The sequence below is a fragment of the Carcharodon carcharias genome, chromosome 9 (assembly GCF_017639515.1).
Source record: "Carcharodon carcharias isolate sCarCar2 chromosome 9, sCarCar2.pri, whole genome shotgun sequence".
In the NCBI taxonomy this organism is placed as follows: domain Eukaryota; kingdom Metazoa; phylum Chordata; class Chondrichthyes; order Lamniformes; family Lamnidae; genus Carcharodon; species Carcharodon carcharias.
In genome coordinates this window covers 92,097,125-92,115,432 of record NC_054475.1, presented here as the reverse complement: position 1 = coordinate 92,115,432, position 18,308 = coordinate 92,097,125, and the positions used below count along the sequence as shown (strand labels likewise).

Sequence of the window (18,308 nt, the reverse complement as noted above, 5' to 3'; positions counted from 1 at the left end):
ATCAGAATGAGAGGGTTGGCACTTGAATGTGGCATGCCCGCTCACCTCTCACCCTGGTGAGGTCATTGTACCTCCATACAGCACTGTATGCATGAGTGAGGTACTACAATCTTACTGCTCATCTCCTCAACACTTCCAACAATGGAAGAACCTGGCCTCTTCCTCTATTTGCTGAGAACAATATTTCTCTTCAGACCCCTACAGCCAGCAACATGACCTCCAAGAATGCCTGAAAGAACCAGGGGACAATCATCCTACATTGTAACTTCACTAGTAGAGTTGCTGTCTCCTTCCTGATGGTTGTAGAATGGTTTCATTATGTCCCTTGCCAGGGTCCCTTTAAATACTGAGGCTTGAACAGTCAGGTGTAGTTTGTGATCATGCCCGCCCTCTCCAATTGATTGGAAAACCTGGAAGCAGGATGCTTAATACTTTGGCTAAGTTAAAAGAGCCACAGCAAAACATAATCCAGGAACTTTCAGATACCTGACTTGCTGTCAGCATCCCTCACTGAGCAGGTGCAAAAGTTTAAAATATAGCCCATTGAACCAACAGAGGCAATAAAGGGTGACACCAGCAGCTAATGCACCATACTGGTGGCACTGTCAATGGCAGTTAAGCTTGGAAAAACTATACCAATGTAACAATTGGACAATATAATAGTGCATAAATAATACTCTACCACTAGCACATTTTTATATAGCAGGCTTACTGTAACCATGTCATGTGGATAATAATTAAGAATTGGGCTCAATATAGAAGGGAATTGAAAAAAACAAATATGAAGTGCAATGAAAAGAGTATGAGAATAGACTAGCAGGTAAGAGAGAATCCAAAAATCTTCTATAGGCATATACCTGGTAAAAGGAATGGGGCCAATTATGGACAAGGGGAAGCAGAGATCATACCTGAGGTACTAAATGAATATTTTTTATAATCTTTACCAAGGAAGAAGATGCTGCCCAGGGCACGGAGAAAGAGGAGGTAGTTGAGACACTTGATGGGTTTAAAACTGATAAGGTTTTTAAATGGGCTGGTTGTAATTAAGGTTGGAAAGTCACTAGGACCACATGAGATGCATCCAAGGATACTGAAGGAAGTAAGGATGGAAATTGCAGAGGCACTGGCCATAATTTTTCCAATCCTCCTTGGGTAAGTGGCGCCAGAGGACTGGAGAATTACACCCTTGTACAAAAAGGGAATAAGGAAAAGGCCAGCAAATATTGGCCAGTCAGTTTAACTTTGGTGCTGGGGGGAGCTTTTAGAAATGATAACTTGAGACAAAATTAATAGTCACTTTGGCAAATGTAGGTTAATTAAGGAAAACCAGCATGGATTTGTTAAGGACAAATCATATTTAACTAACTTGCTTGAGTTTTGGATGTGGTAACAGAGGGTAGATGAGGGTAATGCAGTTGGTGTGGTATATATGGACTTCCAAAAGGTAACATAATATGTCGCACAGCAGACTTGAGCAAAATTTGAGCTCACGGAATAAAGGGACATCAGCAACAAGGATATGAAATTAACAGACTGATAGGAAACAGTAGTATGGTTGTTTTTCAGACTGGAGGAAGACTTTGGGTGGGGTTCCCCAGGCATCAGAGTTTGAACTCCTCCTCCTCTTGATATATATCAGTGACCTACATTTTAGTGTATAGGAAACCATTTCAAAATTTATGCATGACACGAAACTTGGAAGTATTGTGAACCGTGAGGAAGATAATGCTAAACTTCAAAAGGACATAGGCAGGTTGATGGAATTGATGGACAGGTGGCAGATGAAATATAATGCAGAGAAGTGTGAAATGTTTCATTTTGCTAGGAAGAACATGGAGAGGTGATATAAAATGGGGTTCAATTCAAAAATGAATGCAGGAGCAGAGGGACCTGGATGTATATGTGCAAAATTCATTGAAGGCAGCAGGGCAGGTTGAGAATGTGGCTAATAACACATACAATATCTTGGGCTTTATAATAGGAGTATGGAGTGCCATTGAGGAATTTGAGATGAACCTTTATAAAACATTGGATTAGCCTCAACTGGAGTATTGCATTCACTTCTTGGAAATGATGTGATGATTTGGAAAGAGAGTGCAGAAAAGATTCACCAGAATGATTCCAGGAATGAGGAAATTAAGTTACATGGATAAATTGGAGAAACTGGGGTTGTTCTCCTTGAAGAGAGGGTTGACAGGAGGTTTCATAAAGGTATTCAAAACCACAAAGGGCCTAGACAGAATAGATAGGGAGAAACTGATCCCACCTGCTGCTGGGAGCTATCTATTCCAGATATAAACAATCTGTTCTGTATTCACCCTAATAGTCAAAAGTTAAATTTGCCTAACTTAAGGCATATTAGCCTGGGGCAAATTTAGTGGCTAAAGCTCGCCACGCCATATCACATGATCAGAAACTTATTGCAGAACATTACAAGCACAGGGGAAATGTAACCAGGAAGTCAAAATGATACTAAACTTGGGCTTTATTGGCCTGTAATTTGTGGATTAATTGGTGGAAGGATCAATAATCAGCTGATACCTTTTTAAGATGACTGGCAAAAGATACAATGGTGACATGAGGAAATGTTTTTTACGCAAGGAGTAGTTAGGCTTTAAAATGCACTGCCGAAAGACTCAATCGTGCCTTTCACAAAGGAATTGGCTCTCTGAAGAAAAATTTACAAGGCCACAGGGAAAAGGCGGGGGAGTGACACTAGGTGAATTGCTCTTGCAGAGAGCTGGCACAAACAAGACTGGCAAAAGTACATACTTCTGTGTTGTAACTATTCTGTTTTTATTCTATTTAAGGTAATAGAACAAACTGAGCAGAATTAAGTGGTGACCAGCACAATCAAAAAACTGGTCTTGAGGATTTTAATGATGGAAATGTTTTGGAAAGGATAAATATTCTGAACTGAATGAGGATCACAAGGAAAGGGCATGCATGGAAGGCCACAGTCCTGGAATGTTCCCAATGTCCACTGTTTCTAAGGAACCACTTACAGCAAATACATTGATGTTCTTCTGTCATTAACATTTCATTTGTATGCAATTACTCATACCTACTCAGGGGTGTTTAGTGTCTGCAATATATTTGGTTGTGAAGGCCAGGGAGCAGCTTTAGGGTTATCGGATCTCAATTACTGACTGAAACCTGAAAATCAGTATATTAAATTATTAACTGCAGTGTTAGATGTTTGTTAACTAAGGACAGGCACCTGCTGCTGGGAGCTATCTATTCCAGATATAAACAATCTGTTCTGTATTCACCCTAATAGTCAAAAGTTAAATTTGCCTAACTTAAGGCATATTAGCCTGGGGCAAATTTAGTGGCTAAAGCGTGCCATGCCATATCACATGATCAGAAACTTATTGCAGAACATTACAAGCACAGGGGAAATGTAAACCAGGAAGTCAAAATGATACTAAACTTGGGCTTTATTAGCCCGTAATTTATGGATTAAAGGAGATATGATTATTTGAAAGATTGTATTGAATTATGTTTAAAGCGGCAGCAATAGTTGCTACTGATCTGAAATCCGCTTTCATGTTTGCATTTTTTTTATATAAAGAGAAAGGTTAATTTGGACAGACTGAAGGTAATTTGGACAGACTGAAGAAGTTGAAAGACACAAGTTACCAGTTCTGATCACAAGGGGATGCTATTACCACGTCCCTTTCCAGGTAGATACAGACTGCGCACGCGTCAGCGTATGTGTATCGAAGCAAGATGTTCAGGCTGCTTAAGAGAGGAATTAAGCCCAGGCATCTATATATCACACTCCTGAATAAATAGCACCACCTAAATCTTCCTGGAGTGCTACATTTGCTGCATTGGTTTTCTTTGAATTTTCTAATTTTTAAAAGAAAACATTTTTCTCTCGCACCTGCTCAATTACTGCCTGAAACCTGAACTGCATCAAACTCTTGAGCATCGCTAGGGATATTTTGATCTACTTGTTCTGACAGCATTGCAGACATCAACATATTTCCTCCAATAGTAACTTTACTTAAGCTTATTTTCTTCAACCTTCCATGTCCTTTACTCTCCAAGGTCAAGTTGGTAATAGGAACGTTAGCTGCTTATTTCAAACCAAACAGCCAGGACTTTTGCCTAATTAGGCAATCATGGGCCATACTTTATAATTTGGTTCCTATGGAAGGAAGTGCTGTACCAAAACCCATGGTCTTGAAATTGCCTATAATGTCTTTTGATCAAATGCCTTTTGCCTGCTATTTCATCAGACAATAACCCTGATTTTGTGGTGAGCAGTGAAGCAACGGTTCTCACTGGTCACCTTGCTGACAGCTTCCCACAAATAGCTGACCAGTTTTAGAGTGGCCACTTCCAGCCATCAAGTGGCTATCCGAGCATAGCATCCTCTGTAGCTTATCTTTGGCAATAGTAGGTGAGACAAAATGATGAGATTCTTCAACCAATCAGATGGTAAAATCATCACAAAAAATGCAGGCTCCAAATCAAAGTGTAAAGCAAGAAATATAAATGAGATATAATTCATGTAGAGAAAACAAAATAAAAATTGGAAAAGATGAACAGGATTAATTGAGAGAACCGGAAGAGATAGACAAAGTTTTAAAAATACTTAAAAATCAATAACATTATTCTGAGGGAATGAGACTCCCCATTTGTAAAATTACTTTATCAGGGTTAGAGAGGTTGTTCAGATGAAATTATCATTTATTACGCCATTACAAACTCTCTGACTTCTGAATGGATCAACACTAACTTTTAAATGTATTTTTAGTACAGAGATAATGGATGAATACCTTACATTCATGCCATTACAGCAATTTTTAGTGCTGCTTCTAACAGCAAGGGCTGCAACAATGCACTATGTGGGGTCCAGTGTATCTCTGACATAATGGGCAGAATTTAATGCCATCTCCACCAACCCCCCCCCACCCCACCACCACCATGAGTTTAGAGGCAGTGGGGAAGACTGTGATTGTGTGGGAGAGTGCAGGATGAAGATCCCGCCACTCCTGCCTCTCATGATCAAGTCCAGGGAGGGAAGGCTTGTGGGTGACCTACCTTCCCAGAGGCCAGTTGAGGCCCCTAAGTGGCCACCTTAAGGAGCTCATCCCACGATCACTGATCACTGATATTCTGGTATTTCACCAGTGGCGGGTGAGGGACTCACCATCCAGGGATACCACCCAACAAACCTTGTCAAGTTTGTCAGCAGCCTACTGGGGTGGGGTCTCCTCATTCACGGGTTCTTTGTGCCAGATTGAGGGACCTGATACCGTCAAGGGGGGCCCCACAGGAAGTCACCCCCATTCCCTCACTTCCAAACCTCTTTTCCTTCGTCAGTGACCCCCTTCTCCTCGACTACCATCTCACCCACACTCACCTCCTATCTGCGAATCGATCAGTAAGCCTCACAGTAGGTCCCACTACTGATCCAGTGGCGCTGCTGGTACTGATTGGCCAGCAGCTTGTAGGTGTGGAATTTCCACCCTACTAGGAGTTTAATCTGATGGGAGGCCTGATGCTGTCCAGGTAAGTGCCTGATTACCTTGGATTAGTATTGGGCCTCCCAGACCCCATCACCCACATTAAATCCTGGCCAATCTCTGCTTTTGAACAGTTAAGTGTGCATGTACGGATGTCAGAAGATGCTATCAAATTTAGCCTGTAATAATGGGGAAATCTGAGCCTCACCATTAATTATTATTACAGCAAATTCTGGTCATTAACCAATTTCAGATTAAGACTGCCATTAAAAAAAGACAGGAACATCATACAAACGTATTAAATGAATATTCACTCTATGCAATTTCAATGCCTGGATGAATTTAAATCCCAGTCTGTTTCAGGCACAAATGCATATTCGGTTAGAACTGCTGTTTTTCTTACATCTTTGTAAGTATACAGTATGTTGTGCTCTGTTTTCCAATTCATGATACTAATTCAATAATGCACAATCCCTAACTCAAATGACAGCTGTCTGTGTTCAAAAGAATAATTGAATAGGCATGAAAATTCCTCCACCTTAAAAACCTATGTGAAATGTTTATTGTGTAATAAAGGAAGAAGACTCATTATATTTCTGTTTGTATAGGTCCATCCAGGATCCCTCCCCTTTGCTGTAGAGAGCGATTGAGTGTCTGGTGGCACCAGGAGACACAGAATGGTAATCCAGTAACAATAATGCATCCACATATACTTGGGGATAAATCACACTCTCTGCCTGACATATTCCCAATTTAGGTGGGAATGTTTGAGTGGCATGAACAATTAAGCAAGCATCCTCTTTCTCTGACACTGGGAGTAAGAATTTTGATAGGCAGATAACCCCAAAATTCCCACAAATTTTTGAATTCATTATAAGTTAATTGATTTCAGTTGAAGCAGATGAAAGAAAGACAAGAATTTATATAGCACCTTATCACCCCAATAGACGTGTCTCAAGGTGCTTCACTGACTATTCCTTTCGATGTGCAGTGGTGGTGTTATGTAGATGAATGGGGTGAACATAGTGGCCCGTAAATTCCGTGAAGTGGCAATCAGTTGGATTGCCAGTCTGCTTTTACTTACCTGGAAATGAGGCTGCTCCTTTCTTGCCCGACGAATTGAAAGGTTGGGCGAAAACAGTGCAGCGCAGCAGGTTCCCGAGGCCTAGGACAGGATTTTCTGCACCCACCTCGCCTGCAATGTCCCACAGGACCTCCTCTGTGGACAGTGTCGAGGGCAGGAGAGTCAGAGGTAAGGAAGCCATGTCTCTCTTTTTACAGCATTAGCTGCTGTAAAGCGGGTAAGTTTATAGGTCCAGCCACTTTGAGAAGCCAGGGAGAAGGTAAGTTTGCAAGGTTAGTTGGTAGGGGTGGTGGGGGGGGTGGTCAGGTAGTTAGTGGAAGTGTCAGGTGGTAGGTGGGGAAGGGTTGGGTGGTTGGGCAGGTCAAGTGATCAGTTGGGGGTGTTTGGTGATCGGGGGCAGGTGGTGGGGGAGTAAGGTGGTCATTGGGGAGGGTTGGGTGGCTGGGGGTTCTGGTGGTCAGTGGAAAGAAGTCGGGTGGTTGGTGGGGGATGTTAGATGATTGGAGGGCAGGTGGGGGGTGGTCAGTGGGGAGGGTCAGGTAGTTGGGGTGGGTCAGGTGGTTGGGTGTGGTCAGTTGGAGGATGGGGAGGGCAGTGTGGGGGTCAGGGATCTGGCAGGAGTCCCACAGGGTATTGGGGGTGGGGGGGGCTCATCAGGCAGGGTCCCACAGTGGGGTGTGTGTTGGTGCCTTGGGGATTGGGTGAGGATAGTTCTGGGGGGGAATAGGGGATAGTCGGGGGTGGGGGGGGTGTCCTGTTGGGGGTCAAAAGGGGATCAGTACTGTAGTTACCCAGAAGTTAGAATTGGATTTAAATCTAACATTTTCTGGGTAACTATTACTGTAAGATAGTCAGAACCATCTGAAGTTTGTGATTTTATATCTGAAAATTGGATTTCCATTGCAGGGTGATTGCCCAATGGAAATGTGAGCTTCCCAGGCAATTGCCATGCAATCCTTTCCTCGGGACCTCAGGGTGGGTCCCTCAGGCAACTTTTGGGTACTCTCCCAGTTATGACACCCTGAAACTTGGAAGTTACAGGCCATTGTACATACATACCAACCATCTAAATTATACTTAGAGGTGCTTGAGAGAGGAATGTTCCAGCACTCCAGGAAAACCTGGATCTTTTCTTTCCATAGTGGTATGGGATCTTTACCACCCACATAAACCATCAGAACAGGCAAACGGAACCTTGGTTAATGAGTTAAACAAAGCAAGCACAACTAACTTAACGCTATATTTCATAAACACTTGTACTTTAAACACAAAAGTCTCAACAGACCATTCTGTTCTACGTTTGTTTCCACCCAAAAGTTCTCCTATATTTTCATGGTCTTGAGGGTTCCTTTACTTCTCCTTGGATCAAAACAAGGTGTCCGACAGCTCTCAGGAATTCACTTTGATTCTCCTCAGTGTTCCTGCTATTCTGAGATGAGAGATTTCTAGCGTTCCTACCACTAGCATCTGGCTGGGTGATCCTCCAACCCGCTTAAGCATCTCTAGATTGTAGACACCCCAGCTCAAGCATGGGCCTCACTGCTTTCTCTTTTTTTCAATATCTCATCTTTAACAAAATAACCTCACAATAGCTTTCAATACAGAATACTTTGGTTCTATGTTCTTTTAAATAGTTAATTGTCTTCTGACATAAGATCATTTCCTTCTAGAACACAATTTCACTTCATAGTTGGGTCGGATCATTCGTGGGCAGGTTTCACCTGTCTCTGGGGTGCGGTGTTTGAGTATCGTAGGTTTGATTACATCTATGTCACGTCCCAGATGATCCAACGTGGTTAGGATAATGGTGGGAGGGGCATCAAAATCCACTAAGAAATATCCGCCATCTGTGTACCGCAGATTGTGTTTAGATATTTTGTATGGCAGGGTCCGTTCTCTCAAGCTCTCCAGGTTCCTCATCACAGCTCCACGCTCCAGTAATGCCTCCACTGTACGACATATGGCAGCAGCTCTCAGTCCGCTGCGTGGCTTTCAGAATCAATGCTGGCTCCTATCTTGTCATGTTGTTATGGTTGTTCGCCGGTGATTCTCCCGCGTGTTCTTTATTATGTGGATTCAGACTTAATTTGCATCAGAAAACACCGTTAGTTTCTGATAGCTAGCTGCTACTGGTTACAGCTGCTTTACAATTCCTGACCCAGCCATCAAGAGCAGCTGCTGGCAGCTTTCTCTCTCTGTTCCCTGAGACCTGTTTTCTATGAGAGCTCAGATAAAACCCAAAACCAAGGCTACCTCCCTGCAAAACCAATTTCTGTAGTACTGCGAGATGTTCCAGGAAGAAATTTTAAACTAATATCTCCAAATATAAACCTGTCTTTTGATCTGAAAAGTATATGGACACTTTAAGACCTTCTCTTGTTGTTTTCAAACCTTCTTTGATCTGAGGAAATTGTGAATAATTTCTAATGAATAATCTCTAATGGGGACAGCTATAATCTTAACAGACTGGCTCCATCACAAAACTAAGAGCATCACCCATTGATTGTTGTTTTCACGCCTCTAACTCTTAACTGCTTTAAGTAAACATAGACCATTCTTGAATTGTAATTATCTTGGCTCTGATGATCAGCTTCTCAAATCATGTGTCTTCATATATCTTACATTCAAAATTAATTCAATTCCAAAACTAAAAGTTAGATCCCTAAAGCATATGAATCATGAAATTGAATACTCATAACAAGAGACCAAAACTGTACATAGTACAGCAGATGTGGTCTACCCAAGACCCTGTACACCTGCAACAACTTTTATCCCTACTTTTATACACAATTTCCCTCACAATTAATACCAACATTCCATTTGTCTTCCTGATCACTTGCTGCACCTGCATATCAACTTTTTGTGATTCATGTACGAGGACACCCAAATCCCTCAGTATTAAAAGGTTCTGCAGTCTCTCTCCATTCAAGTTCGCATTTTCCCACATTATACTCCAGCTGCTAAATTTTTGCCTACTCTTTGCACTGCCTATTATGTACAATTTTGGTATCCTTACTTAAAGGACACGATTGCATTTAGAAGCAGTTCAGAGAAGGTTCACTTAACTCATTCCTGGGATGAAGGGCTTATTTTATGAGGAAAGATTGCACAGATTGAGCCTATACCCAATGGCATTTAGAAGAATGAGGCGATTTTATTGAAACATATAAGATTCTGAAGGAACTTGACAGGGCAGATGCTGAGAGGGGAATCTAGAACCTGGAGACATAGTTTAAAAATTGGGTGTTTCCTATTTAAGACGGAAATGAGGAGAATTTTTTTCCCTTGGAGGATCTTTAGTATGTGGAATTCTCTTCCCCAGGGAATAGTGGAGGCTGGATCATTGAATACATTCAAGGCTGAGTTAGATAGATTTTTGATTGACAAGGGAATCGAAGTTTATGGGGTGCTGACAGGAAAGTGGAGTTGAGGCCACAAGCAGATCAAGCCAAAGTCTTATCAAATGGTTGAGCAGGTTCGAGGGGTCGATTTGCCTAGTCCTGCTCCAATTTTTGTATGCTCTTCTATGTTCTCATGTGTTCACCACCAGGGATTGGCATTAGGACCACTGTTTTTCTTGATCTATATTAATAATCTAGACTAGGTTGTGCAGGGCACAATTTCAGAATTTACAGATGACACAAAACCTGGAAATATTGTGAACTGCGAAGAGCATAGTGATAGGCTTCAAGAGGTCTTATTGGTGCAATAGGTGAACTTGTGACAGATGAAATTTAATGCAGAGAAGTGTGAGGAGATACATTTTGGAAGGAAGAATGAGGAAGGACAATATAAAATGTGCAGGACCATATGGACCTAGGGGTATGTGTGCACAAATCATTGAAGGTGGCAGGGCAGGTTGAAAAAGCAGTTAATGAAGCAACTGGGATTGTGGGCTTTATAAAGAGAGGTATAGAGTACAAAAGCAAGGAAGCTATGTTAAACTTTATCAAACACTGGTTTACCCTCAACTGGAGTATTTTCTCCAATTCTGGGCATCAGACTTTCGAATGGTTGTGAAGGCATTCAAGAGGGTGGAAAAAAGATTTAAGAGAATGGTTCTGGGGAGAGACTTCAATTATGTGGATAGGTTGGTGAAGTTGTGACTGGTCTCCTTGGAGAAGAGAAAGTTTGGGAGGAGATTTGACAGGGGTGTTCAAACTCATGAAGGCCTGGATATAGTAATGGATATTGGCAGATGAGTTGCAAACCAGGGGACACCAATTTAATTTGACTTGCAAAAAAACCAGAGGCAACATGAGGAAAATTTTTTTATGCAGCAAGTGGTTTGGATCTGAAATGCATTATCTCAGTGTGTGTTGGAGGCAGATCAATCATGTTTTTCAAAGGGGAATTGGAGAATTATTTTAAAAAGATTTGTAGGGCTACAAAGGCAGAGGAGAGGGAATAGCTGAGTTGCTTTTGCAAGGGGCTAACATGGACCAAATGGCCTCTGATCTACGATAACGCAGGACCTGTTCAAGAAGACAGCTCACTACTACCTTCTTAAGGGCAATTAGGGATGGGCAATAAATGCTGGCCTGACCTGCGACACCCATAAAAACAAAAAATGTGATCCAATCAAATCTGGTGATGAATGAATAAACCAGTTGTCTGTCATAAACGATTATGTGGTGATCTTCATGGAAGCTCATATACAACAATGGAAAAGAGGAGCTGCCTCTTACCTGGTTGGAGATTTTCCACTGAATGTTTAACAATAAAGATTCAGGGGTGCATTTGTATTTCATAATTAGGGTATCCATCCTTTTCCTTTTAAAGAGAGAAGTTAAATGACTGAGGAGATGGACAGATGGAAGCTTAACTGTGCATGTTGACCCCATGCTCTATATGATGATAAAGTAGTCTGCTCCATGGCTGCTGTCATGCCTCATTAAAATAAACATCACAGATCACCCCAGCCAGCTGTTGTAGGGTGGACTTTGCTCCACCAGGACTGAAACACATTGAAGGACTGAATCTAAGATAAAAAGAGAAGGACTGAATCTATTGGACTGCTGAACATTGACACTGAAAAACGTTAATTCAGTCAAGATAAAGCAAAGAAATATTTAGTTTCCTTACAAATATATATTTGCTTTATTTAAAATGTACTTATTCCCCTCCATTAGTCCCTCTTCAACATTCCACATACAAAAAGATGAACAGGCAAGTTGATGAGAACTCTGCTACATGCAAAATCTCCTTGTTTGCATTTTGCTAGCCACGTGGAGATACAAGAGCAGGAGCTGTTATAACTTGCCATCTAGCTCTCCAATTCCTGCCGAGAAGTTCACTTGGTTTCCATACAGCAACTGATCCTCCGACTAATACCAAAATTGCACAAGTGAATAAATTAATTTTTAACAATCGATTGTAGGTTTGATCGACTCAAGCTTTTCACCTCATAACTTTTCCATGGGTAATTTTCAACTGATAGGCATGTGGAGCAGCCTGTTCAATGTTCTTAGTCACAGAACACAGCTGGTAGAATTTGTGACACGGGTAGGTTTTGATGTGTAGTTATACATATATTCTATTATGAAGCATGCCTAAAAACTGACTTCTTTGAAGTCTCCATGCTCCAATGAAAATTGTCATAAACTTCTGCGAGAAACGGTGACTGAATTTCTCACTTGTTGGTGACAATAGTTCAGAATATGGTACCAGCTTCAAGATCATTTAACATTTAGACAGCATATCAATGGAATGGAAAGCGAGAGCTCTCTATCTGAGTGAGTGAAGTACTTTACATTTGTTGTGATTTCCATTATTGCAGAGTAGGGCAAAAGAAGTGTGAAAGCAAGTAGGGAAAAGGAAAAGGGAGAAAGAGAGAAATAAAGAGGGAAAGAAAAGTGAAAAAGAGAGCAAGAAATGAGATCCCATAGAATGAGAGGGAGCAAGGCAAAGAGAGATCGAGAGAGAAAGAAAATGGGAGAGAGCAAAAGAGACAAATAAAAAGACAAAGAATTAGAGAAATAAACTGTTGTTTATTAAGTGCCTTCCACAGTGGTAGGGTTTCCCAAAACATCTTTGTTTTCTGTTGCTTGTTATGCTGATTTACGTGCATTCTTTTTGCTTCTGTTTAGGCCCAAGTATTACATTGCAACTCCAACTCCATTTGAGCTTTCATCAAAACATCTAAGGCTGGTAACATAGAATCTTGCTGTGCATGCCTGGCTGCAGCATCTCTGGCAGTGGCCATAAGTTCCAAGGTAGCAGCTGTGCTGTTGCTATGCTACAAGACACTACACTAGCTGAAGAGGGACTCTTGCACCCTCCATCTCACATGTATCTCAGGGTGAAATAGGACACCAAGGTTGTGAGCAGTTTAGTTCAGCCTCAGAAAGTTATGGGGGAAAAGGAGGGAATTTCGGCTCATCCAGTACTGGATGTTGGACAAGCAGAATGGCAACTTGGAGGCAGGGGAGGATTTGGGAGGATTTGGGAGAGATGGTAATGAGGTAGAGCTGGATGTCATCAGCATACATGAGGAAACTGAAGCTGTGCTTTCTAATAATGTCTCCAAGAGGCAGCATATAGATAAGAGATAGAAGTGGGCCAAGGATAGATCCCAGGGCGGGGGAGGAAAAGCTATTACTGGGGATTCTTACCCGGCTGGACAAAGCTGAGGGTTTGGAGGAGGATCTTGTGGTCAACCACGTCAAAGCTTGTATACAGGTCGAGAAGGACAAAGGGAAAATGAAAAACACTGCCTGGAAGGAATGCCAAAATAAATGAGATGCGATCATTTGTTAGAAACTGCACTGGGTTTGGAAAAAGCTTGTGCTTCAAAGCAGTAATAATGGAATATAAATAGTATGTTGTTTGAAGAACACTGACATCCTGGGAGAAACAAAACCCATTAATTACAGGCAATGTGTCAGGCATCTTTAAGATTGTAGTAACCTTGCCTTCCCGACTAAAGAGCAGAAGTAATATTGTGTTGTTTCGACTGACAATTGAAATGGGAGTAAAGAATAGCTGTTTTGTTTTGTTGTTTTATCATAGATGGGTTCTTACTTCAAAGTATTTTATCAGTATTGAGTGAATGATTTATGCTGTGCTGGGAAAGAGTTTATGGGCCTGATCAGGAACAACAGGAGGCAGGACAGGAAAAGTAATGACCACTGAGCAATGAGCCTGGCGGCTCCGCCTCCATTTCCACCTCAGCTGTTTTCACGAGTGTGATGAGAGGTGTCTATTTTTATATTTTTGTGATTACGTTTTCTTTGTAGAAAGTGTGTGTGTCCAGGGTTAATTAAACCCAGATTGTCTGCGAGGTTTAAGAGATGAAATGTTAAAGGCTTTAGGATTGTGCATTTGTAATGAGAAGTTCCAGTGTGTTTGAGTTCAAGTAAATAGGTTGGATGTGAAACTTGCATTGTTTCGTAAGTGGGGAAATTGGTTTTTCAGCCATTGAATTTCAAAAGGGAGTTCTGAGGTGAAAAGGAACATTTATATCTTACAGGGGTTACATGAGTAAATTTTATTGACCCGATAGTAGAGGCAAAGTAGAAAACATGAAAGGTTTTTATATGCGGAGAAGTTGAGTTTCAAAAAGGTGCTTGAGGACAATGGAACCTGAGATGAAAGGGGTAAAAGATATTTAAGGAAAGGGATGTTTAACTGTTGAGTGACTGTGGGGGAACCCACGGAAGACCAGCTTCCTTTTTGTGTGAGCTGCTGAGAAGCTGTGAAAGTTTTTGAATTGGAAGCAGCTACTGAGTGTTGAGCCAGGAGAGTTTTTGTTTTAGGTAACAGTTTGGGCAGAATTTTCCATGCCCCATGGAGTTGGGCATGTTTGGCGGTGTGAACGGGCAATTTGGTGAGAAAGCCAAAACTTGGTTTCACAACGTTGTGAAACCAGTTTGCAATTGTCAGCTCTGCCTGTCAATGGCGGACCACGTTTTCAGACACCGGGAACCTCATTGTATTATACCTGCATATCATTATAAGCCCTTCCTGCTGGAATGACTCCCCCACCCCTGCTGGATCATGCGAGAGGGGCCAACAGCAGATATTAGGCGTGCACTTGGCAAGCTGCACTTCAAGGGGAGCTCGGAAGTGAGTGCATGGAAACGTTCCACAGCTCTCGCCAGGGTTGCTTGTTGGACTTCAAGGTTGAGGCACTGTGCGTTCTGGTGAGGGCACAGGGGGCTTGCTTTTTTTCCAGATGGATGATGGTGCGGTACCGGGGCAGGGGCTGCACTGTGGCTGGGGTGAGTTGTGAGGGATGGGGGGGGGGTGCAAGGACTGCGCTGCAGTTGAGATGACTTTGGTGGGTGGGCAGGGGCTGAACTGCGGTTGTTGGTAGTGCACAAGCATGCGCGGGGTGGGACGGGGAGGGAAGCAGCCACACTTTGTATAAAATGACCATTCCTCCTCAGCTGAGACAGTTCAGATGCAGCCACATAGGCACGCTTGGAGTCAGGCCTCTAGCTTATCTGCCCACTCAAGCGACGCAGAGGCATGAAAGTGCCACCAAATGCCAATGAACATTGTACTCCTCATGTACAGACTGCAAACTAATGAGTGTTTTAGTAGACTGCAGAACATTGGATGACTGGGCATGCTGTACAATCTCCTTGCTAAAGCTGGCCATGGAGCCGTCACTGGTGGAGGCACTTACAGCCCCTTGCAATGTCAGCATCCCGGTTTGGACCAGTCTCCCCCATGGTTCGAGCTAACAGTGCAGCCTTGCAGTGCAGGTTAGGAGGGTGCCTGAGTTGAGAGCACATGCAGTCCAGTGGGTGAAACTGCTGCCAATCGGTCAGGTGGAGTGGGGTGGAGTTGGGTGGGGTCTCAGTCAGCCATGCAGTGCACTAAACACTGGACATCCAAGTGGTGGCCACCACTCTCCAGGATGTGTTAAGGAGCCTTCAAACTTAACCAAGAGGAATGGTCACTTTATACAAAGTTTCCCTAATGCATGGCCGCTTCCCTCCCCTCCTCCTCCCCCCCCCCCCCATATGCTTGCGCACTACATACAACCGCAGTGCAGCCCTTGCACCACCAAATCGCCTCAACCGCAGTGCAGCCCTTGCACCCCCAACTCACCTCAACTGCAGGGCAGCCCTTGCTAACCCACGCATCTCTCTCTTTCATCCTGCAGGAGGAGTACATTGAGAACATGGAGCCTGGTGATATAGACGTATGCTTCGTGGTGTACAGAGAGTGGAGATGAAGAAGAGAGCGATGGAGCAGCACTGTAATGACTTGATGGACCACACAGGTTTCAAAAAGAAACAGATAAATGTTATTATAGAGAGCTTTTAAGATGCTACATGCTCGAACACGACTCTCGTCAGGATGCCCCAACCCTGGATTACCCGCACTTAGGGCTCGTTGGTTGGAGCCTCCAAGAATATCACGTGACTCCTGATGGACAGCAGGAGAGGCTATACCTTCAGTTACTACATTCCCTCCCCCTTTAATTTTTAAAGTTTCCATTTACAGAGAACATTTGAATATCCAACAACATATACATATATACAAATTCAGGCGATTAAAAATTAAGTCTCTGAGGTACTCTCATTTGATTAGAGTGGCATAGCTCTACCACTGAGGTTCCCCCACAGGATTAACATGATCAGGAACTGCAGCACGAGATATATCATTAGAAAGTGGCAACTCTACAGAGACAGTGGCAACGCGACAGAGACATCGGGCATGTCTATTCTTGGTCAATCTGTCACCTCAGGGATTTATGGCTCGATGTTAATCACAGCTGGAATAGTTGGTTGTTAGCATGTCTCTCTATCATGTGCTTTCAAACTACTTGGTCTTCCACTTCCACCTGGAAGTATAAGGGACCAGTTTCCGAGACAATTGTACCAGGAACCCAACAAGGTCCACTGCTGAAATTCCGTACATATACTGTATCTCCTGCAGTAAATCTTCGAGCTTTGCTATGAATAGCGTGATTAAATTTTTGGTTACTCTGATTCCTCTCTACCTTCCCCTCTAAGTTTGGAAATGCCAAGCTTAACCTTGTATGTAGGCGACATTTAATTAATAATTCAGACGGTGTTGAACCCGTAGTCAAATGTGCCATTGTACAATAACTGAGAAGAAAGTGGGAAAGTCGAGATTCTAGCATACCTTCTGATAACCTTTTCATACCAGATTTGAAAGTTTACACAGCTCTCTCAGCTAAACCATTCAATGAGGATTGTATGGGGCTGTTTTAACATGTCTGATTCCATTTAAACTCATGAATCTCTGAAACTCTGTACTGGTAAAGACTGTACCCTTATCAGAAACAATGATTTCCAGTAGGCCATGTGTGCTAAAACAGTGATGTAGCTTCTCAATAGTTGCGCTCGATGTTGATGATCTGACTTTATGTACGTCCATCCATTTAGAATGTGCATCTACAATCAACAAAAACATGGTGCCTAAGAATGGTCCTACATAATCGATATGTAGTCTAACCCAGGGTCGACCAGGCCACCCCCAAAGATGCAGTGGAGCTGAAACAGGCAATTTCTGTTGTTGCTGAAAATGAAGACAGTGCTTGACCATTCTTTCAATGTCACTGTCAATGCCTGGCCACCAGATATAGCTTCATGCAAGCATTTTCATCTTTGATATGCCTGGATGCGCACAGTGGAGCTCTGACAAGAATGGTTCTCCTACTTGCAAAGGGACGACAACCCTTAATCCCCACAACAAAATTCTGTCTTGACAACTTTACTGTTTTTTGGACATGGACTGGTCTCATCTCTTCAGACACAGTGAATTTGACCATCCTTGCAATACAAGTTCTCTGACTTTAGACAAAATTGGACCTCTGTTCATCCAATTTCTGATTTGCTTCACACATATTGGTGAAGAATCCAATAAATTCAGTAATAACAACTTCTTGTGGCACTGGAACATGTACAATACTGTCTGGTAATGGGAGATGACTGAATGCATCTGCTTTTGCAATATGTAAGCTAGGACAGTGCATAAAGATATACTTATTTGCAGATAATATCAAAGCCCAATGTTGAATTCTTGCTGATTCTATTGGCGGAATGGCTTTATCCTCACTGAATAAACCCATTAATGGTTTATGGTATATTTGTGACATCCAATACTCTTCCAGCTCCTTGAGCTCTAGTGTCAGGTTAGCCTTTTCTAATCTGATTTGTTTGCCGCAGAATTTTGCCTTGTCCTTCATTTTAATTTCACAATCGGCCACCTTTCTCTCTGGTGAAATCTTAACTTAGTTCAGTTTGGTAGTTGAGCTACCCATGGCCTCATTATCCACTCACACCTTTGAAAGGTCGACAACTTTTCCTTCTAATGTCTTTTTTGTTTCATTCAGCTGATTCTTCAGCTCTTCAGTCTCTTTCTTGTATCTCTTGGCTTCCTCCTGGAATATTGAACATTGTTGACTCTTCTCTGCCAACTGTTTCTTCAGTTTGTTCAGAATTGCACTAAATTCATTTTGTTTCTCTTCATGATTTTCCAGAGGTGCTAACTCTGACCTGAGGGATCCTCGTAGCATGGAAAGGTCCTTCAATTCTCCTAACTCATCCCGAAATACCCTGTTGTATTTCCTTAGCAATTCAGGAATTCCTTCTGTTTTCAGGTGAAATATTTCAGACCAGTCAAGCTTGATTTTCTGTAGCCAGTCTAACTAGGTCCTTCTCCTGTCACTATTATCACTTTAAGCTGGGCTGTCTGTTGCCTATAAGTCACTGGTACTGTGGCAATGCCCTTTACCTGTATAGAGTCTCCAGTGTATGTCT

The 18,308-nt window shown here is 42.5% G+C and overlaps 1 protein-coding gene across 1 annotated transcript in view; it reads left to right on the top strand.

Annotated features, from left to right (window-relative positions):
• The window catches only part of LOC121281830 (cytochrome c oxidase assembly protein COX11, mitochondrial), a 51,892-nt gene extending 34,859 nt beyond the window's left edge, over window positions 1-17,033 (top strand). The window contains exons 5-6 of the mRNA XM_041194870.1: window positions 6,089-6,160; window positions 15,680-17,033. Coding sequence (XP_041050804.1) covers window positions 6,089-6,130 — 42 coding nt within the window. The 3' untranslated portion in view covers window positions 6,131-6,160; window positions 15,680-17,033. The remainder of the gene's footprint in view (window positions 1-6,088; window positions 6,161-15,679) is intronic.
• The last annotated feature ends 1,275 nt before the right edge of the window (window positions 17,034-18,308 follow it).